The 21,435-nt window shown below is 28.7% G+C and overlaps 2 protein-coding genes across 6 annotated transcripts; one reads left to right on the plus strand and one right to left on the minus strand.

The window, feature by feature from the left end:
- Nucleotides 1-291: 291 nt before the first annotated feature.
- Nucleotides 292-8,720, minus strand: LOC125844831 (uncharacterized). 5 transcript variants are annotated; one of them, XM_049524172.1, is made up of 7 exons: nucleotides 8,615-8,720; nucleotides 8,092-8,178; nucleotides 2,229-2,468; nucleotides 1,836-1,997; nucleotides 1,553-1,606; nucleotides 1,179-1,325; nucleotides 292-677 (listed from the first exon to the last, which is right to left on the minus strand). In XM_049524172.1, the coding sequence occupies exons 1-7, from the start codon at nucleotides 8,708-8,710 to the stop codon at nucleotides 294-296; spliced, it is 1,170 nt and encodes a 389-aa protein (XP_049380129.1). In that variant the 5' UTR covers nucleotides 8,711-8,720; the 3' UTR covers nucleotides 292-293. The 5 variants fall into 5 exon arrangements, with proteins under 5 accessions (XP_049380129.1, XP_049380132.1, XP_049380134.1 ...); XM_049524175.1 differs by lacking the exons at nucleotides 1,553-1,606; nucleotides 1,836-1,997; nucleotides 2,229-2,468 and adding exons at nucleotides 5,952-6,005; nucleotides 6,186-6,347; nucleotides 6,863-7,099 and having other exon boundaries at nucleotides 8,615-8,710; XM_049524173.1 differs by lacking the exons at nucleotides 292-677; nucleotides 1,179-1,325; nucleotides 1,553-1,606; nucleotides 1,836-1,997; nucleotides 2,229-2,468 and adding exons at nucleotides 5,178-5,561; nucleotides 5,706-5,852; nucleotides 5,952-6,005; nucleotides 6,186-6,347; nucleotides 6,863-7,099.
- Nucleotides 8,721-11,062: 2,342 nt separating this feature from the next.
- LOC125844832 (zinc finger CCCH domain-containing protein 39-like) lies at nucleotides 11,063-13,802 on the plus strand. Its single transcript, XM_049524178.1, has 3 exons — nucleotides 11,063-11,223; nucleotides 11,723-12,533; nucleotides 13,278-13,802. The coding sequence occupies exons 2-3, from the start codon at nucleotides 11,762-11,764 to the stop codon at nucleotides 13,529-13,531; spliced, it is 1,026 nt and encodes a 341-aa protein (XP_049380135.1). The 5' UTR covers nucleotides 11,063-11,223; nucleotides 11,723-11,761; the 3' UTR covers nucleotides 13,532-13,802.
- Nucleotides 13,803-21,435: the final 7,633 nt, after the last annotated feature.

Below are 21,435 nucleotides of genomic sequence, written 5' to 3' on the forward strand. Positions count from 1 at the left end.
ATTTGAAACCTCACTTTTTTAATAGTGCTCGATTCTCAAGAAACATTTCTATCAAATGACCAAATTGCCATCTTTGTAGAAATCGTTAAATAAACATATTAATGATAATGAAATTTTATCACAAATCTTAATCATTCAAATATATTCAAACCATTAAGTACAAGTTGAAACATAAAAAAAAAACACTTAATCATTAAGATAATCTTAATGACTAAATTGAAACCTACAAATCAGTCGAACTCCAACACAAAAATCGAACACTTAATAACCAAAGATTGACAATATAAACAATTTCAAGGACATAATGGATTTCTTCCTGGGCCTCCAAAGTGAAATTCAGGTTCTTCAATATAATCACCCATATATTGAGTTTTATAACAATCATATTCTTGTGAATAAGCATCAACATATTGTGGAAATCTCAACTCCATTGAATTATCAAGAATTCTCATATTCTTCATAAATCCAGTATTTGCAGATATGTAAATTGGAAAAGCTCCACTTCCCATTTGTGTTTTTGTGTGAGGATGTTTTCCTACATTTTTACTATAAACTTCACCACCCCATTGAACTGTTTGTGCATGGATTCCTAGTCCACCTTCAAATATCTTTGATGGCCAATATCCTATGTTGATTGATCCTCCATATTGTAACCACCAATTGCTAGTATTTAAATCCTAGCAAATGAGAAACTATTATAATAACATCAATAACAACATATCCAGTATAATTTCACAAGTGGGATCTGACAAATATGGTATGTACATAGCCTTGTCCCTACCATGTTAAGGTAGAGAGGTTATTTACAATAGACAAATTACACACCATTGTGTCATCCTAACTGTTATAATAGGTAAATTGTCTTATTTTCAAGATTATAAATTTCGCATTTAAATGAGATTTATATATAAATATCATTTCAATGACTTGAAAATATAAGAAATAATTTATCAGTATATATTACTTGTAAGAGTTTAAGTTGATGTGATTTGTTAGTGATTTGATTCTTACCACATCAGATTAAATTGACCCATAAAGATATCTAGGTAACTCTTCGTAACAAACCTAAGTTACATGAAAATTAAAAAAATAAAGTGATAATTAACCTATTATAACCGATTAAATTACGTACATTGATAAAAATAATAGAATGTACATGATGATAATTAATTACTAACCTTGAAGATAAAAACACTAATTGAATATGGAAGACCATTTTGAGTTGATATTGGATATATAGCAGCACCAAGTGCTATCTCATGGCTTGTTTGTACAAAACCAGGACAAGTTAAATCAAAACAACCTGTTTCTCTTGAGCCATCATTCTATATATTATTTGAAAATACCAAACACAAATTCAATTAGTAAATAATTTAACTAATTATATGAATTAATTAAAAATCCAAAAAAAATACATTATTCTCGAATTTAATATGTTATAACATGTTACCTGATTTTTTCGATTTTTTTAGTTATTAAATTAACTTACTATGGACGATAACATATATTCTGATACTTTGTTTATATAATAAAAAAATCTAAAAATACTTACAGTCCAATAAGTGAAAAATCGTGTCTGTCTATCACCATATACTCTTGGATTTACCTAAAATGTTTATTTTAGTATTAATAAAATCTAGCATGCACAACACTAAAAATATACGATCAGACTTTTGTATAACAACATTTTTTCTATAACAATTGTGACATTATAGGTAATGCCACAATATTATTATATCTAGTAAAAAAAAATATTTTTCTAAGACTAGCGATGTTGTTATAAAAAGATTTGACTGTAATTCTTTATAATTAAATTAATAAAAGTATATACTAACAGCCCATCCAGATTCAATGTCTTGATAATCATTATAAGCTCCACTCATAAGAGCAAGTCTAGAAGTGCTATATTCATCATCTTCTTCAACATGAGGATTCCAAGTTTTCATATCTGTTTTTCCTCCCATATATCTAATTCCTTCAGTATGCAATATAGCCAACTTCATTTTTTTTTTAAAAAAAAAAACTAGGTTAGAAAATAGAGTTAAATTAAAATATTTTGCATTGACACTATTAAAATAATTTCCAACTCCATATTAAAGTTATGATCGCTATTTTCACTAGCATCAAGATCGTTAAGCATTAAAATTGTCACTATCATCAATATATGATTCAGTCACCGATTAAACTATACTGAGAGAAAAATTATACACACATTTTGGGGAACTTACTGAGTGATTTTTTTGTGCAAGGTTGATATCCTCCTTGATCCTCAATCTTTTATCAAGATGAAAAAAATTAGGCTTTTTTATATGATCCTTCTTGTAATTATTTTGTGTTCTTCTAATTGGAATTGTGCCTTTTGGACAACTTCCACTTTTATGCCATGTTTGTGTTGTCACATATTTGTATGATTTTTCTTGGTCATTTGTTTTTGTAGGCTCCATCATTGTATTATAGCTTGGTGTCATCTGTATAAAAATATAAAGAAGTAAATATACAAAATAAATTAAAGTCAACATATGGTATTTGTAAATAACTTTTGTTTACTTATTTATACACATTTTAGTTTTTTCTTCAAAAGGTGTCAATTGACAACTCCTTGGACAAGGACGGCTCTATCAATGGGCGGAACAGGGGTTCAAAAGTATAGCTTGATTTTTTTTATAGATTTAACGTGCATACATTGACAATATAATTATTTTTTGCTATATCGAGATATGTTAATCTGTTATAGTAGATATAACACAATTTATTTAATATATTACTATCTACTTTCACTTTTTTATGAACATGTACATGTAATTATCATATACTTGATTGGATCGTGATTTTTTAATTTTTTTTATCAATGTATACAAATTAATTAATTAAGTTTTTCTATAATTAATTATTAATTGAATAAACCTGAATTTTGTGATTCTTCAAGGCAGGATGAGACAAAGCTGGCTGCTTGAAAATATCGACACAATCAATGACATCTCCATCTTCACTCTAACAAAAAAAAAAGTGTAAATAAAAGAAAAAAAAATCAAATAATTGACTTAATGAGTTAATGTATAAGTAGAACATTACTATATTCAATAAGAAATTACAATAACGTAAAAATTTTAATATGGTATGGTGAAATAACATTAAGGATTATAGTGAGATGGATCGTATCCATTCATCTTTAATCAAAAGTCTCGAGTTTGAACCTTAGATATGAAAGAAATTATGACAAAGAATGATTCCATTTGAAATGAGTCTTACGTTTACGACATAAATCCAACTTATTTAGGGTCAATACTAATAGCAAAAATGAAGAAAATGAACATCTATGTTTGTTTGTTTTTGTAATATAATGTTCATAAAGATATAGACATACCTGAATACTTTTAATTGCAAGAGTATTTCCTCCCCAGGCAAATATTGCAAAAGTTATTAATTCCAATAACAATATAACTATCAATTTGAATGACATTTTTTCAGAAAGAAAACTTAAAGATTCCATCAATTTATTGAATAATTGTAATGATTTTATATATGATATAAATTTTGTCTCTCTCTATATATAAGTGTTGATGTTTCATGAATAACATCATGTTTAAAACTAACCTCCATATATATAGATTTGCATGACTTACCTACCATACTAATTTCTAACACCATTTATAATGCATTTTGTTTTTTTATTCATTTTTGTTTGAATTTATTACTTGTTTTTATAGTCTTGCATTATCTTCGACATTTCTATAGAGTCTCAATTGATTTGAATTTCTATAGTGTAAGGTTCATTTAAGGGGGAAACACTTTCTATTGAGAACTTTTTCATATTCAAGAGTCGAATAAAGATCAATCATTGATTAAGGTTACTAAAGGATCATACTATATATCCATTCCATCACAAATTCTGGTGATCATTTGAGATTTTTTTTTTTTGTTTTTTTTTAAAAACAATCTTCCCCAAATTAATTTAAACACCATTAATAGTCATTAAAGCTTGTAAGAATTGAATTAGCCCAAAGAATGAAAACCTCACCCATCCTACTTCATATTCACTCAACATCACAATTTTGGGGAAGAAGAAAACATAATTGGAAAAAAGTGATGGGGGAAATGTTAAAATGTGAGCGGGTCAGGATAAAAATCCGACCTTTATAAAATGGGTTGAAAAATACAAATAATTATATTATTTTAGTAGCTAGGGGTGAGACGCGCGTAAAAGATGGAATGGAAATGACTAAAAAGATATATTTATTTTGATTGTAAAAGGTTCAATGAGGTAATAAAACTTTCGTTAAACTTTAAGGATTTACTTCAATATAAAATCTAAGTTTATGTAATAAGCAAACAACTTTCCACTTGCACAACACTTTTTATATTCTTCTTCTCAATAATTTTTTAAAATTATACTCCATTTTATTTTACTTTGATTCATATAATAATAATAATCCATATTTCATATTATTTGTTCATTTGAACATATCAAAAAAGTTTATTACCGTTTTTTATACTGTTCTTAATATTAAATAATTACACAAAATAGGTATAGTAAAATTTAAAATTTCAAAGTATCATTAATAAGATTAGTTTAGTAAAATACATTTTTATTATTTTTTCTTAAAAAATATGTTATGTTAGGTCAACAATAGTCAAATAATATGAAATGGAGGGAGTACAAAGCACTACTCGAACTCTTCATACCATAGAATTTATGAATGCCCTTACAATTGAAATATTTGTAAAAATTTGTTTGAATTTTACCTTCCACGTAATAGTTAGGATCAACATAATTATAATCATCTCTCTTTTATAAAGTCACAACTATTTAAATTGACTCTCATTAGCTTAATCAATCAAATTTTCCTGTTAGAATTTTTTTTTATCCAAAACTATTATCTCTAAAGTGGAATTTTTTGGTCTGAATCTAAATTAGTCAAGTTTCAAATTAAAAATCGAACATTAGACAAGAAATCAAAAAGAAAAAAACACTTCCTCATTAAAGTTAAATCAAGACTGGCAATACAACAAGTCAACAACAATATATATATTCAGTGAAATCTCACAAGTGGGGTCTGAAGAGAATGAAGTGTACACAGACTTTATCACTACCTCGTGGAAGTATGTAGAGACTGTTACCGTAAGACCCTCGAGAAATCAAGATTGACAATAAACTCAACAAACTCAAATATATAATTTCAAGGACATAATGGATTTCTTCCTGGGCCTCCAAAGTGAAATTCAGGTTCTTCAATATAATCACCCACATATTGAGTTCTATAACAATCATATTCCTCTGAATAAGCAACAACATTTTGTGGATATTTCAACTCCATTGTATTGTCAAGAATTCTCATATACTTCATAAATCCAGTATTTGCAAATATATAAAATGGAAAAGCTCCACTTCCCATTTGTGTTTTTGTATGAGGATGGTTTCCTACATTTTTACTATAAACTTCACCACCCCATTGAACTGTTTCTGCATGGACTTCTAGTCCACCTTCAAAGATCTTTGATGGCCAATATCCTATGTTGATTGATCCTCCATATTGTAACCACCAATTGCTAGTATTAAAATCCTATAATAATTAATTAGCACAAGAAAACACAAGAAATTATTATGATAAGATCACTCGATATATATAATCTCACTAGTGGAATCTGATCGAGGAGGATAGTGTGTATGCAATCTTGTCCTTACCTAATGATAATTAATTACTAACCTTGTAGATATAAATAGTAATTGAATATGGAAGACCATATTGAGTTGATATTGGATATATAGCAGCACCAAGTGCAATTTCATGGCTAATTTGTACAAAACCAGGACAAGTTAAATCAAAGCATCCTGTTTCTCTTGAGCCATCATTCTATATATTAAATTCAAAAACAACTTCAATTAGTATATGATTTAACTAATTATATAAATTAATTAACAATTAATAAAAAAAAAAACTAAAAATACTTACAGTCCAATAAGTGAAAAGTCTTGTTTGCCTATCACCATAAACCCTTGGATTTACCTAAAAATGTTAGAAATCAACTATTTAGTAAAATGTTAGTATAGTAATAAAAGAATATATATAACAACATTTTTCATATGTTTTATGTGGTATTGGTCTATTGAGGTGAACGATATACTGGTATAAAGAGATTTGACTGTAATTATACTTTATGAAATCAATCGAAAATCAAGTACTAACAGTCCATCCAGATTCAATGTCTTGATAATTATAGTAAGATCCACTCTTGAGAGTAAGTCTAGAAGTGCTATATTCATCATCTTCTTCAACATGAGGATTCCTAGTGATCATATCTGTTTTTCCTCCAACATATCTATATCCTTCTGTAAGCAATATAGCCATCTTCATTTTTTAAAAAAGAAATACGGTTAGAAAATATCATAAGAAGAAGAATTAAATCAATTTTATGCATTGAGACTAATAAAAAAATAATTCAACTCTATATCAAAGTTACGATAGATATTTTCACTAGCATCAAGATTGTTACTTACATTAAGATTATCATTATCTATATCAATATATGATCTGGTCACCTAAAATGTCGGATAAAATTTAAATTTAAAAATATCTTAATATTAACTCATGTTATACTTTGGCATCGTTCATACGGTTGTCATTAGCAAGATCAGAGCTAGAATTTTGATTACGAATTTGATAGAATCTAATTGCATCGTGTATTTATTTTAAGAAATTCTTTTAGTATAATATGTATAAATTATTTATCCAAAATGTAATAAGTTGTTTTTTTATATCTATTTTTTTTATAAAAAGTATTAATTAGTACATACTCATTAAATTGTTATTATCAATTAAATTATACTGATAGAAAAATCACACAAATATTTTAGAGAACTTACTGAGTGATTTTTTTGTGTAAGTTTGATATCCTTTTTGATCTTCAATCCTTTATCAAGATGAAAGTGATTAGGCTTCTTTATTTGATCCTTCTTAATATTTTGTGTTCTTCTAATTGGAATTGTCCCTTTTGGACAACTTCCACTTTTATGCCATATTTGTGTTGTCACACATTTGTATGATTTTTCTTGATCATTTGTTTTTGTAGTCTCCACCATTGTATTATAGCTAGGTGTCATCTGTCGTAAAAAAATATAAGAAGTAAATAGACGAAAAATATTAAATTCAACATATAATATTTATAAATAATTTTTGTGTATCTATCTACAAACAGTTTACTCCATTTTTTTTTTTCTGTAAAGGGTGTCAATTGATAACTCCTTAGACAAGGATGACTCTGCCGCTTCTCATCAATTGCTTGTCAGAATCAGAATTTATAAAGGAATTCAAAAGTATGTCTTTAGTTTTTCTTTGACGATTTAACGTAGCATAGTATTGTCCAATTCATACGGATAAGAAGAAACCGCTTTATGCTCAAAATGAGCAATAGTCATAAAAGGTCGTGTCATCTTTCTTTCATTTTTATCAATTGGATATTTAGTTTTTGACAAAAAATAAGTATTTCGCTAATTGAAAGCTAGACTCAGACGTCTGCTTATGAAGATTATGGCTTCCTCACTTGTTTGATTTGAAATGGCACGATACTTCACATATGTAATTGGAGTCTGTTTCGGGGCTTACAGAAGCTCGTGTAAAGACGATTTATAGGAGAGAAGTTCCCCATCTCTCTTAGGCCTTCTGTCTCTTGAAAAATATTGTATTCTTATGTTTGAGATCGCCTCTGTGTGATTCATCCCAAGTAGCTAACTGAAAAGGAACTGACTGAAAGTCTTTCATTATGCTTTTACTTATTTTTTGAAAATCTATCATTTTTCAATTTTTTTCATTATCTTTAGTACGATATGTGTATATGTTGACAATAATTGTTTTTATGGCTATATCAATATATTTTAATCTATTATAGTAGATACTGAATAACACACTTTATTTTTATATTACTAGTTACTTCCACCTTTTTATAAACAGTTATATGTAATTATCATATACTTGATGATCTGATGGTGAATTTTCATTTTTTAAAAAGAATTATTGATGTATTAAAGTTACTCCTAATTAATTAAGCTATTTTCTATAATTGTTAATGTAAATTGATATTAATTATTGAATGAACCTGAATTTTGTGATTTTTCAAGGCAGGATGATACAAAGCTGGCTGCTTGAAAATGTCAATGCAGTCAATGACATCTCCATCTTCACTCTAAAAAAATGGAAACAAAAAGAAAAAAAAATCAAATAATACACTTAATGTATGAGAAGAACATTACTATATTCAATAAGAAATTACAATAATGTAATACTTTTAATATGGTATGGTGGTATATATATAAATACTATGCAAGAGAAAAACTTATAATGCTATAATACTATATACTAGCGATCAAGTCATACAGAAAAAAAATAACACATAAATAGTTTCCTTTCATCCTTAATCAGTATTCTCGAGTTTGAACTTCATGTATGAAAGAAATTGCTGACCCATCTTAAATGGGCCTTACGTATGCAGAATCCAACTTATTTAAGGCCCATTATTAATATCAAACATCATATAGAAGGCTAGAAGCCAACAAAAATGAAAGAAAATGAAAGTATATGTTTTTTAAAAAAATATAAAGTTCATAAAGATACAAACATACCTGGATGCTTTTAATTGCAAGACCATTTTCTCCCCAGACAAGTGTTGCAAAGGTTATTATTTCCAATAACAGTATGGCTATAAATTTGAATGCCATTATTTCAGAAAGAAAACTTATTTAAAGATCCAATCAATTTATTGAAAATAATTGTAATGATTATATACAATATATAAAACAATGATATATATAAGTGTTGATGTTTCATGAAAAACATCAGGTTTAAAACTAACCTTGATATAGATTTGCATGACTTACCTACCATTCTAATTTCTAACACCATTTATAATGCATTGTGTTTTATATCTATTTTCATTTTGAATTTATTGCAGTCTTGTATTATGTCCGATATTCATATTAGAATCTCAATCAATTTAAATTATATAATGTAGGGTCCGTGTAAGGGGAAATATTCTGTATCAAATTTTTTTTTCATATCCAAAATTAAATGAAACTCAAGATCTTTAATTAAGAATATAGAAGGATCATCATATTTATTTCATCACAATTCTTGGTAACCATTTGAGATTTTGTTAAGTAGGTACTCCCTCCATTTTACTTTATATGATACGTTCGGTTTAAGAAGGTCAAATTACATTTTTTTTATAGAAAAAATTGTATATAATAGCAAACTATTAATTTAATTAAATGCTATAAATATAGTTTGATTTAATTGTACCCCATAACAAACTGTTGCTATTTCGCCTCTCTCCTGGTGAATCTCGCTCGCCACTCTCGTTCTCTCTCTCGCCTCTCTCGCTTTTTATACAAACGCAAATGTATAAAATGCATTTGTGTTTGTATAAAGCGAGAGAAAATTGTATATATACATATATTTTCGTTCCCCTCTCTCAGATCTCGCTTGTTCACTTGCCTCTCTCATTTTATACAAAAACGCAAATGTATAAAATGTGTTTGTGTTTGTATAAAGCGAGAGAAAATTGTATATATACATATATTTTCGTTCCCCTCTCCCAGATCTCGCTCGCTCACTCACCTCTCTCACTTTATACAAAAACACAAATGTATAAAATGCGTTTGTGTTTGTATAAAACGAGAGAAAATTGTATATATACATATATTTTCATTCCCCTCTCTCCCCTCTCCCAGATCTCGCTCGCCACTCTCCCAGATCTCGCTCGCTCACTCACCTCTCTCACTTTATACAAACACAAATGTATACATTGTGTTTGTGTTTGTATAAAGCGAGAGAAAATTGTATATACAAATACAAATGCATATATTTTTGTCCTATACACTTATGATTATACAAATACGATCTTCCCCTGCCAAGTTTTCTTTTGTCTTTCTCTTTTTCTCGCTTTATACAAACTCATATTATACAATTGATCTTTTGTATATGTATACCAAAGCAGATTATATAACTGTTTTCTTTTGTATAGTATATGAAATTATACAACTACTTTCTTTTGTATATGTATAGCGAAATATACATATTTATGTTTGTTATGGAGCGCAATTATACAAACTATAGCTATAACATACAAATATGATTTTTGTGTTTGCTTTATGTGAAAGTTGCTCTTTTTTATATCAACTCCGTACATAAATGATGTTTAAGTTTTTGGGAATAAATAATTTGATACTACTTCACAAAAGATGGAAAAAGTCCAAATATATATACCTATGTATATAGTATATACTATATACATACTATTCAATTTAGAGCATATATATCTTCAATTTAAAGTAGTTCTTTTAGATTTTTGCAGTTACACAAATGATTTAAATATATTCTTCTATTGATGACGATTAAAAAATGATTTTACTTTTTACCTTTTAACTTTTTTATTAAAGTAAAAATCATGTGAATTTAATTAAAGAAATTATGATCACATTTATCCCTTTACTTTCGAAAATAATCTACATTTAACTTCCATTATATCATTCAAACAAATATACTTCTATCGTTATCAAACTCAAGATAGAAATATTAAAATCTCCACCACTATAACAGCTCACATTCTTTTTTCGTAAAAGAAAAAACATATCTCAAATCTATAAAATTAGTCACTCTTTTAGTAAGCACTCTCCTAAAATAACAATATTTTTATAGATTATCCGATTTGTAGAAATAAAATTATTTGGCGCCATTTTTAAACTTTTAACGCCATTTATATAAATTGCGCGAAAATAACCTCTAATAATAGATAAACTCCTTACAAAGTTATGAAAAATCGCAAAAAGCCTAATTAATAAATGTTTATAACTTCATAATAAATTATTTCATATTCTCAAGAATCATCACTAGTTTTTTTTTTTTCCACCAACACATTTTTGTAACAATAAAAAATATTTCTTAAAAAATTTCCAAATTTGTTTTCTTTTTCCAAATCTTTTATTAAAAACTTGTAAACTGAAAATTCCTTAAACCCTCTAAAAAAAGCCCAAAGCCAAAAAATAAAAATAAATAATCAAATATTAGAGAGGATAATCATAATTATCAATAATCAAGAAACTATTTAAGGGGTTTTAGCCGTTTTGGTGGGGTTTTAGGGTTTCTGTCTCCACTTTGAACTTGGACTTGTTTTCTATATGATTTTGCTTCTCAGTTAAGGTTTTAACATTGGCGGCTAGGGCTTCAAATATTTGTGAGTTTTTCTTTTTACATATTGAAAATCAATTGCATGTTTAAATTTTGTTATAAAGATTGAATTTTTATTTAAATTAATCATATGGGTGTTCTTGTATGTGATTAAATAACAAGATCAGATTCAGGTTTGCTATACATTCTTGTTTTCAGCCTAGAATTTTTTTTGTTGAAGTTTTTTTTTATTTTTTTATTCTTTATGCCATGCCATGAATTATTGTTAAATGGAACAATGATGACTCATATAGCCAACCCCGACTTGTTTGAAATTGAGATTGAGGTGTAGTTGTTATTTTTTTTCTATGAACTGTTGTTTTGAGTCGAGGGTCTATTGAAAAGTCTGTGTACATCCTACCCTTCTTAGACCCCACACGGCTATGTTATTGTTGTTTAGTTTTATGGTGTTCTGTTGTTTTATATATGTAGCTCTGTTAGTTACTGGCGTTTTATTAATTTCTCCGTTTTTGTGCTAAATTTTAAATCTTTATTTGTTTTTTTAGAGAGGAGAAGAGTAGAGTTGGATTTAGTTTAAAGAATTGATGTTAGAAAAAGGGAATATGACTTTCTCTGATCAGCCTCAACCGCCTGTTCCCTCGCACTTTATGCAAATGCCATTTGTTGGTGGTGATGCTGGGGACGTTTGGCCTCATTCTTCGATGAATCATGAGCTATTTGAGTCCTATTCTCAGTTTGAGCATGCTCCTCCGTTCAAGAGAATGAGGGAGTTTGATAGCAACTCACCAAATGCTGCAGCTTTTTCTGCTATGAATTCTAGAGTGAATCCACCAAATCTTCCGGGAAGCAAAGGGACGAGCCATATATTTTACAAAACCCGTATGTGTGCTAAGTTCTTGGAAGGAACTTGTAGGAATGGGGAACACTGTACATTTGCTCATGGTGTTGAAGATCTGCGGGAGCCTCCTCCGAATTGGCAGGACTTGGTACGTGAAAAGGATAGAGGAGCAGAGAACTGGCATGATGATCAGAAAATAATACATAGGATGAAAATTTGCAAGAAATTTTATAACGGAGAGGAGTGTCCTTATGGAGATAAGTGTAATTTTCTTCATGAACGTCCTCCAAAATTTAAGACTGACATGCCAAGGCACAGAGAGAGTTCTGCAATAAGTATCGGAACTACTGGAAACAGATGTGATCCTGAGCTGATTGAGATTAGCAAGCATGGAAATGCTGATTCAGATGCTGTCCGTAGTAAACCTGTATACTGGAAGATGAAGATATGCAGCAAGTGGGAGACAACAGGTCAATGCCCCTTCCGTGATCGTTGTCACTTTGCTCATGGCCAATCAGGTAAACTAATTTTACACAGTTCATCTCGTTGTTAGTTTGACTCTATGTTTAGTCGTTTTAAAATAGTCTCATATTCTTGCTTTAAGTCTTGCAAAATCCCCTTATGTCTCAATTGTAAAAAGTAAAGGCTGCATAATGAAACAATAAAAGCTTAAGACGAATAATTACGAGCTATATCACCTAGAAGCATAGCTTTCTGTTGCTAAGCAAGTCCTCTGCTAGAACTGCAATGGCTCAACTGAGACGAGAATCTTGTATAAAATTAGCTACTGTTTTGTTTGTAAGCAAAACAGTTATTCAACGCGTGTCTTGTTTCCTTAAACATGAAAATGTTGACATTAACTCACATTTTGGATTACGTTCATGTATAATTCCAGGAAGTTATCGTGTTGCAATGTCCTTTGACTGATGTTTTGCACATTCACAGCCATTCGTTGTTCTCAGATTATGATTAATCCTATTTCCTGTTACATACATTGTATATGCAATTTCTCTCTTTGGTCATATCTCACATCTAAAACAAGTAACAATGTATTTAGCTTTCAACGTCTAGCCTATGTCTTGGTTTTTATAGGCCTAACATTAAAGTAACTTGGTCGTTACCACTTTTACTAAACACGGAATATGTGAATGGTGGGCTCTATGTGCTATGTATCTCATAAATCTTAAATTTCTTCCCTTTGGCTTTCTATGGCAAAAAATGGGATCTTATCTTATAAGCTCTTTGGTTATATCTTTTGGCAGAGTTGCAAATGCCTACTGGCCGAGTTGAGATGGATATGTTAACGAATTCTGGCCCCATTACTCCAAGACCCTTCTCCATTCAGCCTGTTGACTCATCCTCTGTGAACACACTGGTTAATGCTTCTATGCAAGAAGAAAAAGAGGAAAAGAAGATCCATAAATGGAAACTATCCAAGAAAATCAGTCGAATAAATGGAGATTGGATCGATGATCTAGTCCCACCCCACCTCCATCCTGACAACGCCGACAACTGATTTTTCAGGTTGCATTTTATTAACTCTTTCATGCCCAATGGACGCATTCCAGCAAGGATCAGAAATTACGGGGAGATTATAACCGTTTCGTTTGATCCAACAGTTGATGTGTTTGTTATATAAGTTTTTATATTTGGTTTCAACAGTTAGGCTTTTGAATTTGAATCTGCATATTTTTTTGTATATAGAAAACAAATAATGTAACATCTATGGGATTTCCATAGAGAGAGACAGAAACATTCATTATTTTATTTATTATACTTTTATCTGAGCTTTTGGTTTATTTCTGGTCATTAGAGACACTCCTGTTTTTGACTATTATGTTTTTGGGAGCTTAGAAATGTTTTTTTTTTCAAAAAAATATGTTTTTGAAAAGCATTTTTGAAAGGAAAAATAGCCTGTTTGTTCATGCTTTTTTGAAGGCTAAAAGTACTTGTGTTTTTCAAGAAGTGCTTAGGTAGAAACACTTATTAAATGTTTGATCAAACACTAATTATCGTCTAAAATTCTAGAGGTGGCAAGATTAGCCCATGAAATCATAATTCTCCCATGTTTTGGCTGATTATTGGCCTGCACATTTATTAGCTCAGGCCATCAAAATTTGGGGTAATATAAGCCCAAATTGGCCCATGAGAAATCTTGTCAACTATTTTCTAAAAAAACTTGTTTTTCTTGATATATTATATACATAGCTATATTTAAGAAAAGCAATAATTTTATTAGGTACTAAAAAACTATAAAAGAACAAATAAAACAATTTGATTTTGACCGCTTTTTAGCTCATTTCTGCCCTTTCAGCTCAAGTAACTGAATTTTGGTGCTTATAAAGTTACTGAATTGGGCCATTTTCTCATGTTGAGTATTAGACTTTTAGATAAACAGGAGGTTTGCCTCCATGCATCATCTTTCTGAAGCGTCTGATGATCACCAGTGAGCCACTGGATAACATACAAAACGATTAGGATAACATTCATTTTTTTGGACGACTAGTATGTTACAGATATGTTCTTTGCGCTTAAAGCCCCCACAGGCCTTAGAGCTTTTTTGCGCTTTTCGCCTTTGATAAACACTGATCGTAACTCTTAAAGAATCGTAGATAAATCCATAGTTACCACACACAAAGTCAGACATTGCTTTGCTGATTCTGTGGCAGTTCTTCTTCTATGAGGGATGTCTAGTTGTGTTGAAGTCACCACACAGAACCCAAGGCATGTACACATAGCCAACCTTAGCATCTGGATTAGCCGAAAGTCTCATATTTGAAACACCCCGTCTTTAATCTGTTGAACCAACTGACCAGTTACTGTAGAGATGGCATACAACTTGGCGAATCTTTAGAGCTTCCATAATTAAGCCTAATCACTTTAACATTTGTACTACAAATATCATTACGTTTGGCTAGCGGGACACAGGAAAGTCTTATACAATGAAAGGTTTTACAGCGAATGCCATTGATTATATATATATATACCAGATAATTTAAGGCCCGTGATTCAGGCCCAATATAATTTCACATATTTTGTTGAAAAAATTACATAAATTCACAACTTAAGATATCATAATCCCCTCTCGGATATATTCTTATTCCCTCTCGGATACATCCATCCCCTCTCGGATACATAGATATCCCCTCTTGGATACATCCCTCCCATGAAGTAATATATATCATTAGTAATGTATCAGACAACTAAGGAATGTATTCGAGAACAACGAAAAATTAGAGATTTTTGTAATTGAGGAAACTTCTGGGATAGAATGTAATTAGCCTCTAAATATATGAGATTTCTATACTTTATACTATTTTTTTTTACAGTAAACAACTTCAATATATTACTTAATAATCTTTTTCAAATGTTCATACGACATAAATGCGTCGTTTACAACCCAAATTGAGAAAGTTGAATTTCAAAAAGTTCTATGCAGCAAGGAAATATAGAATTGCATTAGATTATGAGTTAAAACATTTCGCATTCGAGGAATATATAAAATGTTGATATCTTTAAAAAAGTTCATCGATCTTCATATATTTTCGCAAGTGGTATCTATTTTCTACAATGTTATCATCTTCTTTTTGTAATATCTGCACCATAAGCTTTGCATCTGATAAAATACTAATCATTGATCAACCAATTCGTAAAGATCGATTCAAAGCCTTTCAAATCTCTACTGCTTCAACTTAATAGTATAATGTGTTTGTAGTTTGCTTTGTCGGTGAATTTTGTGATACATTTCATTATTGTCTTCGATTATAGAAATACTTCTATTTATTTTGGTTTTAATATTGAAAGTATTTATTAAAAACTTGATTTCTAACTTCCACAACAATAAAAACAATCATGAAATCAAATTTATTTCTATATACAATAACAATTATCATAATGTTATATTCTAAATATTGAAAGTATTTATTAAAATATTGATTTCTAACTCCACAAAAATAAAAACAATCATGAAAGCAATTTTATTTCTATATACGATAACAATTGACATAATGTTATATTCTAAATTACATTAATAATTTTTTTTATACTACACTCTAAATATCATGCCGTAAAAGAAAACTTTGAATCTTACCCCCACAAAATAACCAATATTACTTGTTTTTCTTTTTCCAGTTATTATTTATTTTTTAGTTTTTTTCTTCCTCTATATTTCTCAAGCCCCTTTCTATTGACATTTTCATTTTTTGTTTTTCTTTATTTTTAACTACTCATTTTTCTTTAGTTTGTATTTTAATATTCCTTAGGATTTGACTATTAATTTTTTTCCTTGTCAAATTTTCCCTGTTAAATAGTTTATCATATTTAATATTAAGAAAATATTCTATATAGAAATGAAAATTTTATATTTTTTAATCTTTTGATGAATACATTATCAAATCATTAATTTCTTAATAGTCAAACATTGTTCATTCTTTTAGTCACGTAATTTTATATGTCTTCAAATTAATTAAAAAATATTGATACGTCATTTTAAAAATTATTTTAATAATCAAGATACAAATTTAGTGGTCATATTATGTATTATAATATTAAAATATGTTTACGCAATAATCCTTTAAAGTATTTTTAGGAACAAACTATTAACTATTTAAACACATTTTATTTTAAATTAGTTCAAAATTTTCTTTAAAAACATGTCAAAACAAGCTTAGCATTTATTATTGTTTGTAAAAAGTTAATTGATAAAAACTCTTCATTTTAACAGAATTATAAAAATATCTTTATGGGCCAATTTTAAAAGTAAAGACATGTATGGATTCTTCTAGATTTTCATTTTGGTCATGTAATTTTATATTTTTAATCTTTTAATGAATACATTATCAAATCATTAATTTCTTAATAGTCAAACATTGTTCATTCTTTTAGTCACGTAATTTTATATTTCTTCAAATTAATTAAACATATTGATACGTCATTTTAAAGATTATTTTAATAATCAAGATACGAATTTAGTGGTCATATTATGTAACAAAATATGTTTACGCAATAATCCTTTAAAGTATTTTTAGGAACAAAATATTAACTATTCAAACACATTTTATTTTAAATTAGTTCAACATTTTCTTTCAAAAACATGTCAAAACAAGCTTAGCATTTATTATTGTTTGTAAAAAGTTAATTAATAGAAACTCTTCATTTTAACAGAATTATAAAAATATCTTTACGGGCCAATTTTAAAAGTAAAGACATGTATGGATTTTTTTAGATTTTCATTTTGGTCATTAATTATACAATTATTATTTCGCCCTTAAATAATATTAAAATTACTAAAATGCCAATTGTTTAATAGATATTTTTCATTTAATGAAAATTTCACACTACAAAAAAAAAGGAAAAAGAAAAATCTATAGAAAATGTGATTGAAAATGTGGGTCCATATTAAATGTCACATCATTAGGATACACATGACATTTAATAAAAGATATTTGGTTGTATTATCATTATAAATCTATTACCACTTTTTTGATGTCATAACATAAAAACAAACATTCTAGAATATTTATGAAATGACAAATTTGCTCTTGGTCGTCCTCAACCTGACTCTTCTATATAATAGAAACTAGAAGGATGACGCCCGTGCATCGCACGGGCCCAACGTGCCCGACATGTTATTAAAATGAGTAAATTATAATTAAGAATTCTCTGTACAACATTGGTATAATATTGTTACTATATTTGCAAAAATAATGCTAACTAAAACTCAATCGAAATTGAGATTACTGTCAATCCTCCTATTTTTGCAAAATGGAAATTTAGGTAAGTGTTTTCTAAACATATGTATATTATCAAAGGCTGCACCTGTCAGTACCGACCAGATCAACTCTTTGTACATATTTGATTTACAATTGGCAAGCTTCACCATTGGTTTTTTGTATGAACATCAAGCCCAACCTTTTGTAGTTCTATTCCACCTTAAAGTTATAAGCACTCAATCGATATTTTTTAATGGCTGCTACACATTCAAATATGGAAGTTAGGTAATTCTAAAACAAAAAGTTCATTTCTTACTTTGGGCCGCCCACAATTCACAATCAAATCAGACCTTAAGTTTGAATAACATAATATTACCTTGATGTTGTATAAACCACTAAGAAAATCATTTTATTACATTTAACATATAATACAACAACTTAGTCTTCAAGAGCTCATGCTCTACCTATCCTTATGCTTCTTAATCTGGGGACGTAGAAAGAGCACATACTAAAAATGTCGGCTTCTCTTCGTCTCACCTACATCTCATATACAAAACAATTTACCGGAAGAAGAGGGAAGGATTAATACCCAACAAACAAAGATTACAAATAAAGTTTAATTAAGAAATAAATTTGTAAAATAAGCTCAAATAAACTAATTCAGTAAGTAACAAAGTCTAAATGGTTACATACCCTTTTCATAACTGCTTCTTGCAATTAACTCCACAACTTCTAGCAATGGCTAAAACATTGAAGATCAAACTAAAAATAAGGTAATAGAGAGGGAGGAGGTACCACAATTATTGTTGCCTTGTTATTAATCCACTATATCCAGTTAGATGCAAAAAGATATCGTGAACAATAGAAATAGAGAAAATGATAAACCAGTGAAGAAAATCTGTTAGAAAATACACCTACCTGATCGGCAATAACAATAGCATAATTCTCATTGGAGTTGACTGGAATTCATTGGAAATGAAATTGATTGTCCTTTAAGCTTTAATCATGAAAGAGGATTTCACTCTATTTGATTTGTTTCTCAACTAAAGGTGCATGTCAAATTAAATAGTCAATAGTGCCTCAAACATGACATCTTAACCATTTTTGAATTCTTCTTTAACATAATTTCTTTTGTATAAGTTATATCTGAACCAAGTCATATTTGAAAGATTACCAATTCACAAATCTGAATCATTTTACCAAATTGAGCCCATCAAACAACTGATAAAAAAAATTAGCACAGTTGATCAATCAGTAGTACACAAAAGAAATTAAAAAAAATAGTACCCAAAAGAAATAACAAATAACTCATTACTATCATGTAGATCTATTGAAATCAATGACCTTTTCTTCTGAACCCTAATTTTGAACCAAGGAAATAGAAATAATTTGAGGAACATAATAAAATAAAGTGTGAAATAATCAGCTTTAACTTGTAGAGCATTTGTCAAAAGATAAAAAGAAGTGTTCAATTAAGTTGGGTATATTATGAAGCACCGAAAATAATTCTGTAGCGAAGAAGAGACCACCCGTGAAGAAGGTTAAAGAACTCATTAGTGTCATCTCTGCTGTGAATTTTTTTCCTTCTTTCAAAGACTCTGTAGTGTTAACAGCCACGACATATGCACATTCCGTCATTTTTGTTGGAAACAAAACTGGTATTCCTGTTACACTCCCTCGCCGGGAACCTCCAACATGTTTGTTAACCTTTTTCTCCTCTTACGTGAAGTACACCCAAAAAATTTCCAATCAATCAGTAAAACAATAGATATTTATAGGTATAATTAGAGCATGAGAAATTTACCTATTTAAACTAAGCAACAACTTCAAAAATTCCAACTTGAATCTAGGTAAGTCAAAGAGAGCTAAGAAAGAGAACTACAGAAGGACATAAACATAGTAAGAAAAATTTTATTCTGTAAGAGGGAAAAATTTTAATATGGTTGAGGCCCAACCAACATTAGTTGTGTGAGGCTCTATTTAATTTTGAAAAAATTACAGAAATCCCACCTTTTAGTTTATTTATTACCCTTATCCCCTATAAGTTTTACAAATCTCCAAAATCCCTCATTTCGCACATCAGATTAGTGTATCTCGCGCATCAGATTAATGTATCAGCGGTTATATTATCGTATCTCGCGCATCAGATTAGTGTATCATGTATAAAATGTACATCAGATTAGTGTATCATGTATAAAATGTAATGTGTCTTACTTAACGATTAATGTATCTTGCGCATCAGATTAATGTATCAGCGCTTATATTATTGTATCCGTTTGAGAGATTTCTGTAATTATAAACTTTTAAGAGATAAATTGTAATTTTTCCTTAAAAGTATGTGATTTCTGTAATTTGCCCTTTAATTTTTGACACTTGGATTTGTGGGCCCATTTTAACACCACACACTCTCTGAGCTTATTTTTTCCCAAATTCCCCCCTTTTCCCTCCAAAATAGTTTAGCTCCTTGTTCAATATTCCTCTCTTTTTCAGAGTTATTTTTTTTTAATTCTTTGTGCTCTTTATTAATTAGTAACTTGATTAGCTCTCTCTTTCCCATTAATCATTTATGTCCGTCAACTAAATCAATTTAAAAAATTGTCACCTCTCAACCAATTCAACTAAAATATAATTATTCCTCGTAGCCTTAGAAAAAACAATCTTTTAAAATTTTTATTTTACATCTCAAAAAATTGAATGAAATTCCTAGGATACCTTTAAAAGATAATTTTGAATGAGAAATTCAGACACACTTTATATTTGTAATAAGAAGTATTCACTGAATATCGAAAATCGAACTAAATAAAAATGTATTCAAATTGAATATTTCTTTTACTTCAATCTATTTTATTTTTATTTTTAAAAAATTTGACATAATCAGTTTTGATTTCAAAGTAAAAATAAATAAAAAAATCACCAAACTGATTATGAAATATCTCCCTCTTTATATATATATATATATATATATAGTGTATATTGTGTAAAATGAAATTTTTTATAAATTTAATTCTATTTTTTCACTTTCTAGTTTAATTTGTAATTTTATTATGATGATTTTAAAGATTGATTTTACGTTCAAAATCACTTGTTTTTAGTCCTTTAATTATTCATTATTAGTTAATTCAACTGTCATCAATCAGAACTAAATTTTAAAAAAAAAATTATACTGAAAAAAAGTTCACCAATAAGTAAGTGAGAGCATACCTATAAGGGGCCGTTTGGTTACTGGATAAGGGGCAAAGTTAATACATGAATAATTTGGTTATTCATGTATTAATTTTATACCATGTTTGGTTTGTAAATAGAATCAAAATTATTCATGTATAAATTTTATACAATGTTTGGTTGGTGTGTCTCCAAATGTTGTATAAAAGTTATTCATGTATTGATTTATGTGTTGTTTGGTTGCATTTTTGTAATTCTACATAGCTAATATTCACATAACTTATGAGGAAATCTATGTATAATTTTATGCGGGGTAGAAGGTGGAATAAGTTATGAGGGTATTAGTTATACATGGATTAAAATAATAAAATTACATATTTACCCTTAATTTGTTTACTTAATTATTTATTTGTAAATAATAATGTATATTAATATTAGTTAACAAAATAAAGGAGTAATTTTTTTTTAAAAAAAAGGACTGGCCTAATTCAATTTTTTTAGTTCCGTGATTGCCTCCCCCCCTAACAAACCCAGAACTGTTCCCCCC

Source organism: Solanum stenotomum, chromosome 11 (assembly GCF_019186545.1).
Source record: "Solanum stenotomum isolate F172 chromosome 11, ASM1918654v1, whole genome shotgun sequence".
Classification (NCBI taxonomy): Eukaryota; Viridiplantae; Streptophyta; class Magnoliopsida; order Solanales; family Solanaceae; genus Solanum; species Solanum stenotomum.

Excerpts from the sequence above, each read along its gene's own strand:
- LOC125844831 (XM_049524172.1), bottom strand. The coding sequence starts at position 8,710 with ATGGCATTCAAATTTATAGCCATACTGTTATTGGAAATAATAACCTTT. Across the intron at positions 2,469-8,091 it reads TGAAAAATCACAAAATTCAG|ATGACACCAAGCTATAATAC; the intron begins GTTCATTCAATA and ends ATTTTTATACAG. Across the intron at positions 678-1,178 it reads TTAGTGTTTTTATCTTCAAG|GATTTAAATACTAGCAATTG; the intron begins GTTAGTAATTAA and ends CTCATTTGCTAG.
- LOC125844832 (XM_049524178.1), top strand. The coding sequence starts at position 11,762 with ATGTTAGAAAAAGGGAATATGACTTTCTCTGATCAGCCTCAACCGCCT. Across the intron at positions 12,534-13,277 it reads CTTTGCTCATGGCCAATCAG|AGTTGCAAATGCCTACTGGC; the intron begins GTAAACTAATTT and ends ATCTTTTGGCAG.